This window comes from Myxine glutinosa, chromosome 13 (genome assembly GCF_964187855.1).
Source record: "Myxine glutinosa chromosome 13, kmMyxGlut1.1, whole genome shotgun sequence".
NCBI classification, from domain to species: Eukaryota; Metazoa; Chordata; class Myxini; order Myxiniformes; family Myxinidae; genus Myxine; species Myxine glutinosa.
In genome coordinates, this window is record NC_136273.1 from 67,358,737 (window position 1) to 67,379,915 (window position 21,179).

The window sequence follows — 21,179 nt, forward strand, 5'->3', positions numbered from 1 at the left end:
TGTGATTGTGGCATTCATAACGTGTGATTGCAGCATTCATAATGTGTGATTGCGGCATTCATAATGTGTGATTGCGGCATTCATAATGTGTGATTGCGGCATTCTCATAATGTGTGATTGCAGCATTCATAATGTGTGATTGCGGCATTCATAATGTGTGATTGCAGCATTCATAATGTGTGATTGCAGCATTCATAATGTGTGATTGCAGCATTCATCATGTGTGATTGCAGCATTCATAATGTGTGATTGCGGCATTCATCATATGTGATTGTGGCATCCATAGCATGTGATTGCAGCATTTATAACGTGTGATTGTAGCATTCATAACGTGTTATTGTAGCATTTGTAACGTGTGACTGTGGCATTCATAACGTGTGATTGCGGCATTCATAACCTGTGATTGCGGCATTCATAACCTGTGATTGCGGCATTCATAACGTGCGATTGCGGCATTCATAATGTGTGATTGCAGCATTCATAACATGTGTGTTGTAAATCAAAACTCAGACCTCATCCAAGAAATGAGGTTTTATTGAACTATATCTCTACTCATCCTACAACACAAAATAATGTAGATTACTAGCACTACAAAGAAAGCAATCAAATGTACATCGACTTCTAGCTTTCTGCAAGCAAGCAATTACGTACCTGTTAAATCTCGATAGTCTCGGCACTGGGTTACAGAATGCCACCAGCCCGAGCACCAAATGGACCCAACTTATATAAGCTCACTCAAGGTCGTCCCTTCGCCCGAATCTTCTCTTCACTCAGCTCGAGACATTACATCATATTTCATCACATTCACCCTTTGTCAAAATCAAGCAAGCAATAAAGCAATGACAAGAAAATGGAAATGCGAAGCAGTCTAATAAAAGCACAGAATTCTTGCCAACCAAGACGTTTCAGTGGCTGGCACAGACGGCCCGAATGGGTGCGATATATCCCTTCCCGACCAGATCCTTCACTGCCCGTAGCGGTAAGTTTGTCTGCCACCGATAGGATTCTTTGCGGATTATCTGCCACCGTTGGGATTGGTGACCCAGGTAACGAAGTATCATCTCCGATCATCCCGTCCACAGACTCCGGTGAATCATATGGCTTCAATCTGTCGGGGATCTCTGTGGCATATTGCGGAGGCATATTGGCGATGCAGTCACATTTCTCGAGTTCTTTGTGAGCTAAACGTTGAACTTCTCCGAGACATTCACTATCTGAAGCACTGTGCCAAATTTGGCGATCTTAGTTGCCCTCATTGCCGAGTTGTTCTGCCGACAAACAGACAAACACACAAATGGGATGATCGCAACACTCGCGCGCTCAGCCTATGGCCGTGGCTTAAGTAACTAGAGAATTCACAGAGCACCTTACCCCACGCAGTCTTGAGAAAACTGATTTAGGAACAGTCTTTTCAACTCTTGCTTTGTTTCTGAACACGATCTTTATTAGCTTTGTTCATGAACTTTGAATGAAAGGCACTATGGAATAACTAAAAACAGTAAGTTTCCTGTTTGGAATGAATTTCAATTTTGTTTGACTGCCAGAAAAAAAACATTACCTTACATCACTGTACGCATATGTGCTCGGGACGAGATTCCGTGCAATTTGACAATTTCAGGGCTAAAGTACTGCTTAAACTGCAGTTTCGTGTTTCGATTCATGTTCCGATTCGTATTCCAATTTGTGTTCAAGCAATAGTGTTCAAATTGGAAAATTCAATTGGCATAAAGTTGTTCCTTGATCATAGATTGATTGCTATAGATAGATAAACAGACAGACAGACAGACAGACAGACAAAGTCAACCAACTGATTAACCCCATTTTTTGCTTCACGCATGGTTGGTAATTATCATGTACACAGGCTGCACAAACTTTCTGCTCACCACATCCCATATGCGTGGTCCAGGACAGTCAATCGGCAATTCGCCAAATTTTGAAAGCATGTGCGGGAACATGGGAACACCCACAAAGGCTTCCTCTTTACCTAACAGGCCAATGGTGGGAAGACGAAACGTCCCCACATAAGTAATTTAACAATCACTTTTAATCACAAAGAAACCATAAAAATAAAACACAAAACAGCAAATAACACAACATCACTTACATGTGCGTTGTACTTGCTTATCTGTGTGTACCACCTGTTGCATTTGTGTGATTCTCGCTTCTGCATTTATCACAAAACATTTCCTCTTTTACACCAACTTCATTATTCATTTATATTTTCAATTTTCCACCAATTTCATTATTAATTTATGTTTTCAAAGTGTAGCGTACGTATTGATAAAATGAGCAAATGGCATTGTCCTCGATACACACAAAGTATCCCTTGATTGGTTTGTTTTGCTTTTCCCATTCGATCACATTGCTCCTTTTTAATTATGTTCACTCTGACATCTCGGGTTTCAAATCCATTTGCCGTATTAATTTGTCCATCATCTCCTCATGTTATTGTTGTAAAGGTTCAGCGATGTCCCCAAGTTCCTTGTCCTCCGTGTGGTATATTGACGACCTCTTTCCTGAGCCTTAAGCTGGATCTCCCCTCGGGGTGGCATTGCTAGGTTGATGCCCTTGCATTGACACGTTGGAAGCACGTTTTGGGTTTTCATCCAATGAGAAGTTTTTATTTTAAATGGCCAATGAGGAATGGTCTTACTCATGCAGATGTAGGTTTAGCCGATGAGGATTTGTCAGGCGTTTACAGATTAATTGATGACAGTGATGTGACCTAGCTGGTAAGTCCTTTGATATTCACTGGGTTTTCCTGTCCGTACTGTAGTTTAGCATCATCGGCAAATCAAAAGAGACTAGGGTATCACAGAATTGATAAAATTCCCTTAAATTGATGGAAATGATAAAACAGAACATCGTGATTTGAAATTGCAGCCGCTAAGCCAGATGTGATGAAGGGTCCGAGCAATGTGGCCGTGATTGTTGGTCCCCACCAGACTCCCTGTTTGTTTATGAGAGCGGGCAGCATCCTATCTTTTGAATTGCGAAGCTTCCCAGAATCCTTTTTGAGGAGCCTTTGTTGGCCAATAAGGTAACAAACCTCTAAATCACCATTTGAAATCAAAATATTTTGCTGATAATTTGACATCATTCTGCTGATAATTCATGTAGACAAACATTTTGATATTACAAAACCATCCAAAGAGCAGATTCACTTGAGTCAGTCACTGCTTCGGCTTTGATAGAAAGCACAAGTTGAAGTACCCTGGTGTGTGCAGGGAGGTCCATGGTGTGTTCGGTGAGTGCCCTGCAGGTGTGCAGTGAGTGCCCTGCAGGTGTGCAGTGAGTGCCCCCCTGGTGTGTGTGGGGAGGTCCATGGTGTGTTCGGTGAGTGCCCTGCAGGTGTGCAGTTTGTTCCCCCCTGGTGTGCATGCAGCAAATGCCTTCATGGTGTATGTAGCAAGTGCCTTCATGGTGTATGTCGCGAGTGCCTTCATGGTGTGTATAGCGAGTGCCTTCATGGTGTGTGTGGTGAGTGCCTTCATGGTGTGTGTGGTGAGTGCCTTCATGGTGTGTGTGGTGAGTGCCTTCATGGTCTGTGCAATGGCATAGTTGAGTAAGATGGCCCTGTATGTAATCACTCGTTATGACATCAACAGAGATGCTTGAAATTCCATGTATCATTCCAAAACTTAAGCTGCTTGTTTCCTCCGCCACTGAAGGTGGATGGAGGTTAAGTTTTCACCCCCATCTGTTTGTTTGCGAACATAATATCTCAAAAGATGTGGACAGTTTCAGCCGAAATTTGGTCGAGAGGTTGGGTGTGACAAGGACGAAATGATTAGATGTTGGTGAAGATGAGTGAAAAGTGAATGATGATTAGATTTTTTTTTTAATGAGATTTTTAAACTTTTCAAGTGATTCTTCACCATTGAGTGACAAGGCCAAACACGATATACACTCGTGGCTAAAAAATATTGGCACCTTTGCACTTTTTTCAAATAAAGCACCATTTCTTCCAGAAAATTGTTGAAATCAAAAATTAGTTTGGTATCCACATTTGTATTTCTTTAGTTTGCAGTGGAACAAAACAAAAAAAGCTGAAAAAAAAATACAAAATCTTAGGTTATTCCACACAGAACTCCTAAAATGGCCTGGACTGTATTATTGGCACCTTTTCGAAGTTTTTAGAAATAATTAGATTTGAAGCAGGCGATTCTCCTTTACTTTGGAATTGAACTCACGTGTGATGAGTTGCAGGTGCCTGCATTATAAAAATCACTCATTCAACCAGTTTTAATAGAGACAAGGAGCCATTCTGCTGTTTTCTGTCACTGTGTGTACTGCAATGAGCATGGAGAAAAGAAAGAAAACCAGAGAATTGTCTGAGGTCAGACACAAGATTGTAGCCAAGCATGGACTATCTCAAGGCTACTAGTCCATCTCCAGAGACCTTGACGTGCCTGTGCCCACCATACGCAATGTTATCAGGAAGTTTAAGGCCCATGGCACTGCAGCCAACCTCCCTGGACGTGGCCGCAAGAGTAAGCTTGATTAAAGATTGCAGCAAAGGATTGTTCGAAGGGTGGAGAATGCACCTCGGTCAACTGCCAAACAGACTTGAGCTGACCTTTAGACACAAGGTACGACAGTTTCAACTCGCACCATCCATCGCAAACTCAATGAAAGAGTGTTCTATGGTAGGAGACCCAGGAGGACCCCACTGCTGAGAAAGAGACATAAGAAAGCCTGACTGGAGTTTTCCAAAACACACCTGAACAAGCCAAAATCCTTCTGGGACAATGTCCTGTGGACATATGAGACCAAATTAGAGCTTTTTGGGAAAGCACATCATCTCTATGTTTACAGAAAACAAAATGAAGCCTTCAAAGAAAAGAACACCGTCCCTACAGTCAAACATGGAGGAGGTTCAGTGATGTTTTGGTGGTGCTGTGCTGCCTCTGGCGCTGGTTCCTTGAATGTGTGCATGACACCATGAAATAAGGAGATTACCAAGGCATTTTGGAATGCAATGTTCAATCCAGTGTCAGAAAGCTTGGTCTCCGTCGAAGGTCATGGGTCCTGCAGCAGGACAATGACCCCAAACACACTTCAAAAAGCACCCAGGAATGGTTCAAGACAAAACACTGGACTGTTCTGAAGTGGCCAGCAATGAGTCCAGATCTAAACCCCATTGAACACCGGTGGGGAGATCTGAAAACAGCAGTTGGGAGAAGGCACCCTTCAAATCTGGGAGAACTGGAGCAGTTTGCACAGGATGAGTGGACCAAACTGCCAGTAGAGAGGCGTAGGAAGCTCATTCATAGCTATTGGAAGCGCTTGACTGCAGTTATTTTGTCCAAAGTCTGTGCTACCAAATATTTAATCTTAGGTGTCAAAAATGTTGTCAATGCCATTTCTTTCTATTTTCTGATTTAAAAGGATATATTAAGTTCTGAATCAAAAACAAAGATTCTGTAATATTAACGGTGAAATAAAGAATTGTGGGGACAAAATACTTTTGTCAATTTCAACTTACTTATTTTTTGAGAAAATTGTGAGTTATTCGAAAAAAATGCGAGGGTGCCAATATTTTTGGCCACGACTCTATAGCATGATATTTCAAAACGTTTTGGGGGACTAATGACACAACCAGCTGGATGAGTTGGTTTGGCAACACAAACAAGCTGATTAGATTTTGGTTCAGGTCCGAATCCAGATCAGGCCTATCAGTGGGATACAAAACGTAAACTGTTCAGCCTGGCGGAGATATGAACCCTTCCGAGTGCCGTTCTAGTTGGATTTGTACTTGTCTTTTGCTTCAAAACGAGTGCAGTCCAATTTCAGAAATATATTAAGCCTAAATTTGCATTAATTAGGAAGCAATATGCTATTCCCAGATGGACTTGGACCAGAACGGCTCGTTTTCTTCCTTTGCAACAGTAATTTTAATAACCTCATTCCAGTCATTTGAGTCAACATTGAATATAAAAAAGGATAACCAAGTGCTTTCCTTATTGTAAAGTTATTTTTTGTTTTCTCTTCCTGCCCCATTCATCTTGTTGGCCCGTTCCCCACCACAATCCCTTCTGTGTCAGGCTGTCCGGGCCATAACCTTCTTTTCTTTTTTTACCATTTGAAGCTGTCTACATAAAATTTTCAACAAACCTTTATTATGAGAATTTGGAGAATGCAAATGAATAAAATGTACAGTTGTTGCTGCTGTTTCCGTCTAGTTTAGTTAAGAGTACAATGAGGATGTGGACCTACTTTGCATTTTGAGTTGCTTTCTAGTTCCTCTTTTTCCCCACCTTTGGAACCAACTTCCACATTCTTGTCAATCCCATTCTTCCCTGCAGGTCTTCAAAAGCTGTTCACCACAATTTCAGATCATCCCCCAACCAAAACCATGATCTTTCTGCCCACATAAAACCACTCCCTCCACCCGCTCCCCCAGATTTCCATTTTTTCCTTCCTGAGAGTTTGCTTTTGTATCCAGCTTATCCACCCCCTTCATCCTCCATTACCTCTCATCTCATCCGTACCCTCATCCCTTATTGTCAGTCTCCATATATTTTCACCCTGCTGTTGGTTACCCCCACTTTCTGCTGTTCCTTTTTTACGTTGTGTCCTGACCTGTTTTGTGTTCTAGCTGTTCCACAAGCCATAACGCTATCCCCCCCCCCCCCGCCCCCCAAAAAACACCAAGTTATCAAAGTAACATCTATTTCTCTTTTTAGCTGTTGTTTTCGTCAAGATTAGTTGTTTTGTTGTTTTTTTTTGTTGTTTTTTACAAGCATGAGACTCGTGCAAGAGCTAACATTGATCACAAAAAGATAAACTGACACATAAACCATATGCTAAATGGAGCGGGAGACAAGATGGAGAGCAGGGACGTTGTGAGATCTGTGGGAGGGAGAGGGCTTGGGGAGAGGAGGCATGGGAAAGAGGTTGGGGTGGGAGGGGTAAAAAAACAAACACATGGACACTGCTCGGACTTCCAGGAAAGAAATCGGTATTTCAAAAAAGTGGATCTGGGGTGAATTAACGGGTGTAGAAAAGATAAAGGTTTTGGATGGGGGAAGATAGATGGTGGTGAACAGCTGTTTTAAAGACCTGGAGGGAGGAGTGGGATTGAAGAGAGTGAAGGAGTTTGTTACAGAGGCGGGAAAAAAAGAGGAATGAAAGAGTGATGGTGAATAGAGAGTCTCGATTTTGGCAGTTTAACCAGAAGGGGGTTGCTGGCAGATCTTGTGCGACCTGTAGGGATATTTGGGGGACAGAGCACAGAGAGAGCTGGGGGAGCAAAGCCGGAGAGGAGTCGGCAGAAGACAGAAAGACCACCAACCTGCCTGCGGTGGGCGAGTGAAAGGCCCTTGGAGTTAGCTTCATCGTGGGAGATTCCAATGATTCTGAACGCTTTGGTTTCAACAGCGTGATGACGAGCTAGGTGTGAGGCAGGAGCACCAGCCCAGAGGGGAGAGCAGTATTCCATTGAGCTGCGGATGAAAGCTTTGTATGTGGTGAGGAGCTCAGGTGTGCCAAGGAAGGACTTTGCACGAGGGAGGATGCCCAGTCGGCGACTGGCTTTGGAGGCCAGCTTGGAAATGTGGTTTTCCCAGGAAATATCATGGCGGATGGTGAGACCCAAAAGCTTGAGCGACAGAACTTCTTGGAGAGGATTGTTGACAAAGTAGATGGGAGGGTTGTCCAGTCGGTCTTTTCGGAGAGACATCGTGAGAGTTTTAGTACAAATCGGAAGTAGATGGGCTTTTCATTTTGAGATGATTTCTCGTTATCCTCGCCAGCGGAGAAGGTATTGCATTTGGGTTTGTTTGTTGCTTGTGAAATCGAAGATTCGCGAGTATATCGGTTGGTCTGTTCTGTTTGCTGTCTGTCTGTCTGTGTCCGACTGTTTGAAAGTCATTCACCTACAAGTTGCATTTTTACTCCAATGTTCACAAAGCTTAACCACCGAGGTCGTCACAAGCAAGAAGACAATTGTTTTTTTTAGGTCAAAAGTCAGGGTCACAAATCGTAATTTTTCATCCAATTAATTTGATAAATAAATATGAGGGCCATACCAAAAGTTATGAGCACATTTATTGTACAGAAAAACAAAGATATATGTAAGAAAGCTGATATTGTCAATAGTAACTGAACAAGTACACACTGGAAGTGTACAAGAGGCGACAATACTTTTCCACAAAATCTCCAGAATGATCCACGCATTTCTGCCAGCGCTGCATGAGCTTAAAAATTCCACTGTGGCACAAGTCCGTTCCAACACTTTGCAACCAGCTAGGTACGGCCATCTAGACTGCCTCGTTTTTATAGTGCTCGCCTCTCGTGTGATCTTCCAAGGGCCCAAACAGATGGTAGGCAGGAAATCAACGAGTCTGCATCCCTCAGCATCCCAGAAGACGGTTCCCATAACTTTGTCGGCAAAGGATACTCTTTTGGCCTCTTTTTTGGAGATGTGGAGTGATGCCATTCCATGGTTTGCTTTTTGGTGTTTGGGTCGACATTGTGGAACTAGCATTCATCACCAGTCACGATACGGAACAGGAAGCCATCACCATCAGCAGCACGCGTGTGTTTTTGTGTTCCTCCATAAGCAAACGAGGAACCCCATATGAACAAACTCCACCATATCCCAAGGTCACTGTCATCTCATGTACGGCATGGTGCCCTCTTCCCAGCTATGCTGCAATCTCCCTAACTGTCACCCTTCAGTCCTCAATGATGAGCGCATCAACTTTCTGCTTGTTGCGTCAGTCGTGACGCTTCTGGGCCGAGCACAGTGTGGCTGATCGGCAATGTCAGTGTTTCTGTCTTTGACGTGTTCACCCACTTTCTGACACTGCAAATGCTCATGCAGGCATCTCCATACACCTGACTCAGTCTGCTGTAGTTATCTGCAGCTGAGTTGTTTTCCTTAATGAGGAATCCGATCACTGCATGTTGGCAAAACAATATGTCGTTGACAACCATTTTGTTTAATGGACTGTGGGAACACAAGTGTTGTGCATGGGCCGACCCTGTTTATATTGGAGAAGATAGATGGATATATGTCGCTAATAACTCGTGTTCTACTATATTTGGCACAAACGTGTGGAATCTATTCGTACTCATGGCTTTTGGTACGGCCCTCGTATATACTAGATAATAAACTGAAAAACATGAGCGGACGGTGAATCCTCGTCGAGGTGAAGCCTCGGTCAACCCACATGAGTATGAGTATTAATTACACACTATTTGAACTTAGGTTTGACCACGCGTACGTCTATTAATTACTTATTGTTGCCCTTGGCTTCGTTAATGATCTACGTTAATGGTCATTAATGATGACCTGAGCGTCCCAAATTGATCAAGATGGTACTGGCCTCTCCCAAGTGGGCAGCTGTTCAGAAATGAGGCCAGGCTAGGTAGTTTGAATGTGGGAGCAATTGGGGGGGGGGGGGGGGAGAGGTGGTGGAAATGATGCAGAGAAGGAGGTTGGAAGTGTTGGATGTGCAGGAGACAAGATTTTTTTCTTTTCTTTTTTTGTATGCAAGATTGAGGCTGACTCGTTTAAGAGCTATCACATCAAACACATATTAGCACATAAAACACAAAAAACATAAACGGCAATAAAGGGAGGGGGAGACAAGATGGGGAGAGAGAAGGAAGCACACAAGCACAACAGTAGAGAACAGGGACATCGGGAGATCTGTGGGAGGGAGAGGGCTGGGTGGGGCAGATGTGGGGTGGGGGGGAGAGGGAGGGAAGGGGTGCACGGTACAAAACAAATTGATACTACAAGGAATTTCAGGAATGAAGTCGGAGATTGAAAGATGTGGATTTGGGGTGTATTAACGGGGGTAGAAAAGATCAAGGTTTTGGATGGGGGGGGAAGATAAGAGATGGTGGTGAACAGCTGTTTTAAAGACCTGGAGGGTGGAGTGGGATTGAAGGGAATGGGGGAGTTTGTTCCAGAGGTGGGAGAAAAGAGGAATGAAGGAGTGAAGGTGAGCAGAGAGTCTTGATTTTGGCAGTTTCTCCAGAAGAGGGTTGCTGGCCCTTCTTGTGTGTCCTGCAGGAATATTTGGGAAATTTATTTTGTGAATTTTTTGGGAATATTTAGATGGAAAGGAGACAGGGCAAGGATGTTGTTAGGAGGATACAAGCTGTTGCATGCAGGTGGGGATGGAAGGAGTAATAGTGTGGGAGCAATAGTGTAAGAACAATAGTATCGGAAGAGATCAGCAAGCGGTGGTCAGAGTGGAAAGATGGGAGGTTTGGATAGTTATGACATGGGTGGTGTTACAAAGGCAAATGGTGTGTGTTATGTCAGTTTATTGGCCAAAATGGGAAGGACTGGGTGGAGAATAAGGATTTTAGGGATGCACTGGAGAGAATGATGGGAATGGTTGAGATGGAGGTGATGCTGCGCATTGCGGGGGACGTTATCGCTCATGTGGGAGCAGTGGATCCAGGTGAAAACGAATGTGTTAGTAAATTTGGTTGGGGAACATGGAATAGAGAGGGTCAAGAGGTGGTGGAGCTGGTGGCAAAGAATGGGATAGCCATAGCTAGTTCATTCTTTCAAAAGTGGGAAAGCTGCAAGATTACCTATAGGAGTGGACAGCATAGGACAGAATTGGATTTGGTGGTGGTAAGGGAGTAACAGCTGTAGAGGGGTAATGATTGAAAAGCAGTGGCGGGAGAGAATGTTACCACCCAGAACAAGCCTGTGGTGTTTGTGGTTAGGATAAAGAAAAGGAGAGAGGTTAAAAGCAGGGGTCAGAAGGTTATTAGGTGGGTGAAGTGTAGGGGAAACATTGCAGTAGAGTACAAGGAGAGGGTGAGGGCCAGGTATGAGCAACTTGGCGAAGAAGTGGAAGGTTTTTACTGGAGTGGACGAAGTATGGGGAGACATTTAGGAGAATTGCAGAAGTGTTGTGTGAAAGGATGTCAGGAAAGGGTGCATCCTCGAGGGATAGAAAACAGGTATGGTGGATGGAGGAGGAAGCAAAGGCAGTTGGTGAAAAGGAGGTTTGGAAGAGGATAGTGGGAGGTAGCCAGATGTGGGGTTGCTGCACCTGTATGGGCAGAAGAAGAAAGCATCAAGGAGAGCTATGGATAAGGCAAGGAATGATATGGAGGAGGAAGTGTTCAAGTTGGAATAGGATGGTGGGAGGAAGATGATCGATAAATTATTGTGACGGATGAGGATAGCAGGGACATGAAGGGAGTGGGGAGTGGTAAGCGCGAGTTAATCAAGGATGGTGGTGAGAGGCCAGTGACAGAGGGGCGCAGTTTTGAAGGTGTGGGAAGGATATTTCAAAGAGCTGTTGAACCGGGAAGACGGCAACGGTGAGCTGGAGCTACCAAGTTATGTGGAGTTGGTGGAGATCATGGAAAAAGTGGTGCGGACGGCAGTGAAGAGGGTGAAAAATGGAAAGGCATTGGTGAGGTGTACAGAGATGATAGTTGCAGTGGGAGAAGTCGGAGTCAGTTGGACGAAGAGGTTGTTGAATGTATCTATAAGAGAGGGTTCAATTCTGGAGGTATTGGAGGACAGGGTTAATTATGCTGATATGGAAGGAGAAGGTGGATGTTGAAGATCAGGGAAAGTAAAGGGGCATTACACTCCTCAATCATGTCATGAAGGTGCTGGAGAGGGTTCTGGACGGGAGGATAAGGAAGAGTGTGGAGAAGGAGATCCGAGAAAAGCAGTCTGAGTTCAGAAAGGGTAGCGGGGTGATGGATGGGATGTTCATGCCGAGACAGCTGGTGGAGAAGAGGTGCAAGGCGCAAGGTGAAATGGCATTGGGATGTGTAGCCTTGGAGAAAGCCTCTGACACTGTCCTCAGAGAGATGGTAATGGCGACACATATGGATGGGAGTGCCGGAAGCAAAAGTTCGGATGGTGGAAGGGATGTACAAGGGAACGAAGGGAAGAGGTTTGGTTGGTCCTTGGATGTCATAGTTGTTCAGTGTGAACATCGGTTTGAGGCAGGGAAGCTCCTGTTTATCATGCTGATGGAGCTGGTAAGCAGAAAGGTGAACATGAAAGATTTTCTCGGGAGGATATTGTATGCAGACAATCTGACTGTTTGTAGTGGAGAGTGGGCGGGAGATGCAGGAAGTACTGGGGGAGTGGAAGGAGGCAATTGAGAAACATGGGCTGAAGATGAGCTTGTAGAAGACTGGTGATGTGGGTCGGACAGCAGAGAAAAGAAATTAATATCAGGATAGAGGGGAAGGAGATTAGACAAGGAAATAGGTTTGAACAAGTACAGATACATTCAAAGTACACCGCCCCCATGCCAAATAATTAAATATCCTACAGCGCGGCATTGCCGGGGTGCCTCTGGCGCCCGGCAATACCACATTGCAGCTCATAGAGACTGCATTGGGAGGGAGAGGTGTACAATAATTGATTGATTAATTGTATAATTAAAATCAATAAAAGATTATCACAAAATATTTTCTTAATCAATTGGCTAATAGCATAACTAAACTACTAGTGCTTCATCTGAAGATGTATCTTTTAGAAATATAATTAAATAAGTCATTAAGAAAAAATGAGATTATTAATTGATTAATCAATAAATAATTAATTGATTAAATGATTAATCAATAAATCAAAAATATCCTTGATAGCCACATCACTTGGTCACTGTCATGTCCAAATATTAGCTTCCGAGCTCAAAAGGTGCCTGAGATATTGGCCAAATGAGAAAGAAAATAAATAAATGATTAATAATTAAAATAAATAAATAATAATCATTAAAAAATTAAATTATTAATCAATTCGGTCATAGAACACATAAACCACCACCATTTCATCACAATCTGTAACTTTAAAAAAAATTTTTTGGTCATTAATCGAATAATTAAATAATAAATTGATTAATTAATAAATCAAAAATAGCCTTTGCAGTCAAATCACACTGGTCATTGGCATGTCCAAATATCAGCTTCCTAACTCAAAAGGTGCCTAAGATAATGGCAAGAAGAGAAAGTAAATTTAATTAAATAAATAAGTACTTAATTAATCGCTAATAATTAAATAACTCCTCAATTAATTGATTAATCAAAAAAAAAAATACCGTTTTTGACAAAGTACCTGCTCACTATTGTGCCGAAATTTCAGCTTCCCAGCTCGAAAGATGGCTGAGATATCGCCCAGACAAACAAGAAAGAAAACAAGAAAACAACCAGAGTGAAAACTGAGTACTCCCTTTCAGCGTACGTCACTGCCGAGCCCCCTTCGGTGCCCGGCAATGACGGTATGCAGCGCCTGGAGATGGCATAGGAAAGGTGCGGTGTACAACTACCAGACTGGAAACTGAGTTCTCCCTTTTAGCGTGCGTCATTGCCTAGCCCCCTTCGCCTTCGGTGCCTGGCAATGACGTTATTCAGCGCCTGAAGATGGCATAGGAAAGGTGCGGTGTACAATACCTGGGAAGAAACTGTGACTGAGGATGGTAAGTCAGAGGCAGATGTGCGGAGGAGGATTCGGTGGGTGTGAATGTGTGGAGGAGGGTGGAGGGAGTAATGGCAGACAGAAAATTTTCAAGGAGATTGAAAGGAAAGGTTGTGATATCTTCTGTAATGCCGGCCTATTTTTACGGTCTGGAGAGCGTGGCACTGACATGATCAGGATGCAACAGGACAAAAGGAACAGCAGACAGAGGGGAGGAAACACCAACAACAGAGCTAAAAGCCAAGACAGAAGGTGGCAGACAAACATTGTGTGTGGTGAGGAATGGGAGGCAGCAGAGGATGCATGTGGTGGACAAGATGGACGCAGAAGGAAACTGTCAGGAGGGAAAACTGGAAATTTGAGAGGAGGTGGGATTGGGTTGGGGTTAGTGGGGTTAGCAAGGGTAGAAAAGATCATGGTTTTGGATTGGGGATGATCTGAGATGGTGGTGAACAGCTCTCTTTAAGACTTGGAGGGAAAAATGAGATTGAAGAGGATGTGAAAGTTGATGTCACAGGTGGGAAAAAAGAGGAACAAATGAGTGCCAGTGAGCAGTGATCCTAGATTGATGTAGTTTCACCAGAAGGCGGTTTATGGTGTACCTGTGTGTACCCTGTTGAAACCTGGTGGGGACAAAACACGGAAAGTGCAGAGGGTGCAAGAACAGAAAGGAGGTGGTAGAGACAAAGACCATCGACTTGTCTGCGATGGCGAGTGACAAGCCCATAGATTCAATAATCTTAAAGGCCTCGGTTTCCATGATGTCAAGCTGAGCGAAATGTCAGGCAGGGGAGCTAGCCCAGAGGGGTGAGAGCCCATATATTCAATAATCTTAAAGGCCTCGGTTTCCATGACGTCAAGCTGAGCGAAATGTCAGGCAGGGGAGCTAGCCCAGAGGGGTGAGCAGTTCTCTGTCAAGCTGTGGATGAAGGTCTTGTAGGTCGATAGGAGTTTGGGTTTGCCAAGGAAGGACTTTGTACTACAGGGGATGCCTAGTTGGTGGCTGGCTTTGGAGGCCAACTTGGAAGTGTGGTTTGCCAAGAAAGATAATGGCTGATAGTGAGGCTCAAGAGTTTGAGTGACTAAATTTGTTCAAGAAGATTGTGAAGAAACTACATGGGAGGGTTTGCAGAGAGAGAGAGAGAGAGAGAGAGAGAGAGAAAGAGAGAGAGAAAGAGAAAGAGAAAGAGAAAAAAAAAGAAAGAAAGAATGAGAAAATGAAAGAGGGGTGTCATCAGGAAATAAATAAAGGTGTTTGTAATCTCTGATTGCTCTTTCTAGTTTTGTTGTTTTTACCTCCAATGGGTCACAGGTCTACAAGAGCTTTGCGTGGTTGTTGGTGGGGGTCGATTTTTGTAATGTGCACCCATTGACAGCTGTCGGTCGCCACCCGTATTTGTCGCTTAACTTCACCCACCATGGTCATGGCACCCAGATTAAATAATTTGGCCACCATCTTGGTTTCCTGGTGGGCCTAAAACATGAGGCCTATGGGGTTCTGCTGATTATATACTGCCTGGGATTCTTGCGTCAGATTTCCATTGACTTTGTTTGGGTCGTGTTACTCACGATGAGGTAGGCCCGAAAACAATCTGTCGAATAAAAATTCTTATTATGGTTTAATCAAGCCTGTCAGCACGCACGGTATGCAGCTCCCTAAAAAAATTGTTGCCTAATTTTTGAACGGCCCTATATTGGGGTTAAACAATCCGTGACTGTGAGAAATCGGCTCGTTCTGATATAACCGTGGCACAGGGTGTCATGGATGAGAGGTGTTGAGCTAATCTTTTAATAGTGCATTAAATTCGTGTTTCCCAATCACGCTGTTAATCTTTTAAGAGTCCTTTGAATGCGCGTTTCCCAATTGGCCCGTTACCGGATTTTGTTGCAGGTTGTGACCGCAGTGCGGCCATTCTTGTTATTTTCTATTTTTGGGCTTAAGATTACATTGACTCAATCTACACCCACAGCCGCTCTCCCTTTCTTACACGGCAGACACAACAAGGCCTCGGCGAGACTACGAGGTTGACGGTCGCGACTACCACTTTGTTCCGACCCGCGAGCAAATGGAGCGGGACATCCAGGACCACCGGTTCATCGAAGCGGGCCAGTACAATGGCCATCTGTACGGGACCAGCGTGCAGTCTGTGCGGGCGGTGGCCGAGAAGGTGAGACTCTTCGGCAACCTATTGTTTGACCTTCCGAATGTTTGGCCTTTCAGAGTTTCGTTTTGATTCTCGCAACAAACCTTAGAAGCATTTGATCTCAGACACATTACCTCTGCAGGGCAAGCACTGCATTCTGGACGTCTCCGGTAATGCGATAAAAAGGCTGCAGTTGGCACAGTTGTACCCGGTGGCCATCTTCATCAAGCCCAAGTCCGTCGAGCACATCACGTTAGTCTCTTCGACTCTCTTTCGTGTCCTGACGGGTCCATGTTTGATTACGTTTGGCTGTTTTTCCATTTTTACCAGCTTATAGTTGAGCTGTAGTTTTGAACTGTGTACTGCTTAATGAAACACTTTACTTCTCATTCCATAGTCGTTGATAATTTTTTCCCAAATATCCATTTTTGCGTTCAAATGCAATGTTCAAAGTTGCATGGGTGAACATCCATTCAGTTCCTTACAAAAGGCCTGCTTTTATGAATTTTGCCATTTCCTGCATGTTCTTTGTTTTCTGCTCTTGAACTCATCTGTAGCTTTTCCCTCGATTACCTAAGCTGCTCATTCTTCCTGTTAGGGAGCTAAACAAGCGGCTCACAGAAGAACAGGCCCGAAAAGCCTTTGAGCGAGCGGTGAAGTTGGAGCAGGAGTTTGGAGAGTTTTTCACAGGTTGGTGAAACCTGCCTGTGACCGAGTCTTTGCATCTTCGTGCCCTTTGACCCGTGCCTCATACAATATCTAAGAATTGGAATTTTTTCACGTTTAATACTTCAACCTTGAAAGCATTGCCATGGCTTTTGATTCTGATTGATTGGTGATTGGTAACAATCTAGATCACAAGTCTAGATAGCATGACAGACGGACAGACGGCCACCCACATTCACCTGCACATTAGTTGTCATGTTGTCGCGTTATTCTCAGTCGTCTTGTTCCTCACTGTTATTTTTCATTTTATGCTATTAGTTTGATTTGGAAAAAGAACAAAATATTTTTGCTCAATTCTGCAGAAACAGCTAATTTTATTCGTGGGACACAACATCAAGCATCGTCTATGTGATAAGATTAAACATTAAATGACTTGAACATCCTCCTCCAATCAGTGATATTGTAAGGCCCTGTGTTTAATGACTATGTTGCCATAGACCCTGTTTTTGTCCCTTTGGTAAAGTAAAAGGATGTTATAGTGTAAAAATACCAAGCATCTTCATTGGTTGACCAAATCTCCAGTCTGCGTTGCTGATTTTTGTAATTTGTGTTTTTTGCTCCGAACCATGCCATCCGTGCTTTCCCTCCCACAAGCAATGCTATGAGCAGGGATTGTTTTGACCCAGAAATACCAAAGTGATCTAATAGATCTTTGGCGTTTTCTCGATGTTTATTTCTCAGCATAATCACCACCGCGATCCACACGTTTCTACCAACATTCAAGTAGTTTTGTGATGTTTTCACAATAGAACTATGCGTCCTGCTGACTTAACCAGTGCTTCACGGTGGCCATGACATCATCGTCGGATGAAAAATGTTCTCTACAAAGGTTTTCCTGAAGTCAGAGATAGAGATGAAAATGTGATTGAGCCAAGTCAGGGATGGTGATCCTTTTTGGCGATACTCCTTTGACTCTCTCTTGCTCTCAGGATCGTAATGGTGAACCGACTCTCATCTCCAGTCATCTCATCTTCAGTCAGTCATCGTGTATCTCATCTCCACTCATCTCATCTCCAGTCATTCATCCCAAATCCCATCTCCACTCATCTCATCTCATCTCCAGTCAGTCATCATATATCTCATCTCCACTCATCTTATCTCCAGTCATCGTATGAGATGAGTGGAGATGAGATATGCGATGAGTGACTGGAGATGAGATGAGTGGAGATGAGATATACGATGACTGGAGATGAAATGAGTGGAGATGAGATATATGATGGATGAGATGAGTGGAGATGAGCTATACGATGACTGGCTGGAGATGAGATGAGTGGAGATGGGATTTGGGATGACTGACTGAAGATGAGATGAGTGGAGATGAGATACCCAATCAGTCATTATATATCTCAGCTCCACTCATCTCATCTCCAGTCAGTCATCATATATCTCATCTTCAATCTCCACTCATCTCATCTCCAATCAGTCATCATATATCTCATCTCACTCATCTAATCTCCAATCAGTCATCATATGTCTCATCTCCACTCATCTCATCTCCAGTCATTCATCCCAACTGTCATCTACACTCATCTCATCTCCAATGTCAGAATCACAAAACTTTGCACCCAGTGACGGGAAGAACTACTGTGCGGACGGCGCTTTGTTTCATTTTAATATCTTTACTTGTTTTGGAGAAAAACAATAGGAGGCATTACTTTTCAATACACCATTGTATTCTAACCAAACTGTTTTAGAGGAACCATCACGAGAAGAAGAAGAAGAAGAATGGGCAATGTTTAAACTTTGTGGGGAGGCTGGTTGCACATTGGTAGATTAATATGGTATGAGCAAGCCACAGGACCTAACTTAGAAGAATCTTAACTTCTGTTATATTATCATGGAGGACAATCAGACATGGAACATACAGCACTTCACAATTCTATTATTGGTGTGAAATACATGGAAGTGTGTTCCTGGTGGCTTTATCGTCGACGGTGAAATTGTTTTGGTGACCATTTCAAATGTTGACCCTTTTGGTGGCTGCTTCATCGTGCTACTTTGTGTCGTGGAATATTCTGTGCCGCCTTTGTATGACACCTTCACCTGGCTGTGCTGTTTTTGCTTTTGTGTTGTGCAGCCGTAGTTCAAGGAGAAACCTTGGATGAGATTTACAACCAGGTGAAGATGGTTATCGAAGAGCAATCCGGTCCATACATCTGGATCCCATCTCGTGAGAAACTGTGAAGGAGCCAACGCGACTTCTCCCTGTCCGGAATCATTCGGCACCATCGGTTCACCCAGCCTTCCTTCCCTTCCCTCCTCCCTGATGATCCCCCCTGTGTCCCTTCCCCGTGGCCTTTGAAGCCTTGCCCCACTTCAGTCCCAACTCGCTGTAGCCATCAACACCAAAGTCGCATTCCCTCCCACTTCGTTCTTGTTTGTTCAGCTCGTGTCCAACTGCTGCTGCCAGCTTCCATCTCCAAGCCTTCTCAACCTCCGATCCAGCCCTTTCCATTCGACTTCCTGCTTATTATTCTCCCACCCATTGGAACATCTTGTATTACTTGCGATGTTGAAATGATCCCGAATGGTTGACGGGAGGATCAAACAGCCTCGGCCTGGTTTCTTTATTTCATTTTCTTGAAGCCTTGTGAGGGGGGCCTCGGATGATGCAAGACAAAGCGAATCGATTGTCGAGCCATCTGTTTGAGCTGCAAAGTTGGGCGTGCAGGTTCAAAATGGCGGCGGCAAAGGGGCCAGTTCTCATGATGACCCCAGTAATTCTGGGTTTGAGTGCTGATGTAAGACTATCGATTTCGACAAAATGTCGCGCCCCCTTTCCAGCCCCCCACACCGCTCACCTGTTCAAATGGCTGTTTTATCGTCGTATAGCAAGCATGGAGACGCAGCATTTTGAGACTTGTTTGAGCAGCCTGAATGTCCTTTTCCTCCTGTGATCGGTACGTTAGGGTTTGCACTATAGAGTTGCGGAGGTCCACGAAGCTCACCTCTGTGTTTGTCAGACAGGGGAGCAAATGGGGATTGTACACAGAAGTGGGATTGATTGCAAGAGCAATTGAAAATAAAGAAAAGATAAGTTTGTTTTTTTAAATGACCATACGTCCCTCTGGTGTTCCTCTGTGCATTTGGCATGCAGAGTGTTGCCAGTCATGCTGGCCTTTTGTCCTGAAGTTTCCACTCTACCTGCTTACTAATGAGCTGTAGGTAAGAGGGGTATGTGACGAAAGGAATACTTGACGAGTTTGTAGAACCCGGATGCTTTTGCACCCTCCAAGTGCATTCCTCCACTCTCCTCGACAACCCGAGGCATGAGATGCCATAAGGGAGGACCACATAGTCTCAACACGTTGTCCGAGCTTGGGTTTTGCTCTCGTTTGCTCAGAACCTTTTCCAGCAGTTTATTTTTGCAACAACCCATTTCCATGAAAGAACCTTTGACCCAGGCCCAGATGTACCAAGAGCTTTTCCATTACTAATTCCTCGGACCAAACCACATCAAATTGAGTCTTTATTTATTTTATTTTGGCATAGAAGAACTCGGTGTTGCCGATGATACAACGTGTTTCTCTTCTTTTTTTTAAAATATATATACGTGTTTAAAAGGATGATCTTTATCGAGTTGTTTGTTTTTAATGTGAGAAATAGTATGGAGTGACGTCGCTTGCTTTCATCGAAGTGACTTGGCAACGGTTCACATTGAGGATGATCAAAGAGGAGACGAATGTACTTTTGTTGGGTTTGTCGAGCTCGGATGACACAGCGTTACGTCTCATTAACTTGCGTTTGGGTTAGAATTCCATCGTCTGTCACCATCATCCAATTTAGCCAGATGTCAATAAGAGATGACTGTGATGGTATTTTGTAATGGAAAAGCATCCTTGGGCCCGGCAGAGTTGGTCGGGATCATGCGGTATGAATCAAAGTGGAAAAGGGTTCAAGTGTCCTCCTTGGTTTCACACCTTGGTTTCCTTGGTTTCCTTGGTTTCACACCTTGGTTTCCTTGGTTTCACACCTTGGTTTCCTTTGTTTCACACCTTGGTTTCCTTTGTTTCACACCTTGGTTTCCTTGGTTTCACACCGGCTCTCCGCAAGCTCCTTTAGATGCGATGGCCGCACTTGAACTCTTCACACCGCCAACCTTCCCTCCAATGGTCCCCTTCATTCGTGCACTCTTCCATTGCTTCTTCCTAATTGTCATCGGCCCCATCCTTCTCCCAACCCCTTTCTTGACATTCCTTCCTCCAGTACATCTGACCCATGATCTTTCTCCCACATGGTGCTGCCCCCCTCCGCAGGTAGGCACATCAGCGCTGTCCGTTAACATGGTTTGCGTGTACATTGTATCACCATGGTGAGTTAATGAAATGGCTTGACAGCTTCATCCTTTCTATTGCTACATCATTTTGCAGAATTGGTTTAATTGTTTTCTACATAGGCTATATACTTTCAAGGGGAGTTAGCTTTCGGGTTATTATTTTGGCATCCATTGGAATTGGGATAGACAAGCATGTAAATACTATACTTAACCAAGCGTTTCATTTTGTGCAGAAAGGGGATGTATTCCAATAAATCCACCACTGAACACATCGTCCTTTGTCATTATTCCGGGCAAAATCAAAATCTCAAACTACTACCCGAGCTTAGTCCTGCACTGTGATTCACACAAGTATTCCTATTATTGGGAAGACTAAACGAAATACCGAATCTGCTCATTGTGGCATAAATCCCTTTAAAATATAATCCAAACTAGAGTCGGTGGGGTAATGGTTAGAGTGTTCACTCTGAATCTGGGAGGTCCGGGGTTCAATATAACCCAGGCCGAGTCATACCAAAAACTGTAAAAACGGTACGTACTGCTTCCATGTTTGATACTCAGCATTTAAATAGGATCGAGCATGGACAAACGACTATATGTTGGCAAT

The 21,179-nt window shown here is 43.9% G+C and overlaps 1 protein-coding gene across 1 annotated transcript in view; it reads left to right on the forward strand.

The window, feature by feature from the left end:
- DLG1 (discs large MAGUK scaffold protein 1) overlaps positions 1-20,839 on the forward strand; it is a gene marked incomplete in the record, with an annotated part of 214,084 nt that extends 193,245 nt beyond the window's left edge. The window contains 4 exon segments of the mRNA XM_078767605.1: positions 15,422-15,594; positions 15,713-15,822; positions 16,169-16,260; positions 18,374-20,839. Coding sequence (XP_078623731.1) covers positions 15,422-15,594; positions 15,713-15,822; positions 16,169-16,260; positions 18,374-18,480 — 482 coding nt within the window.
- Between the last annotated feature and the right edge of the window lie 340 nt (positions 20,840-21,179).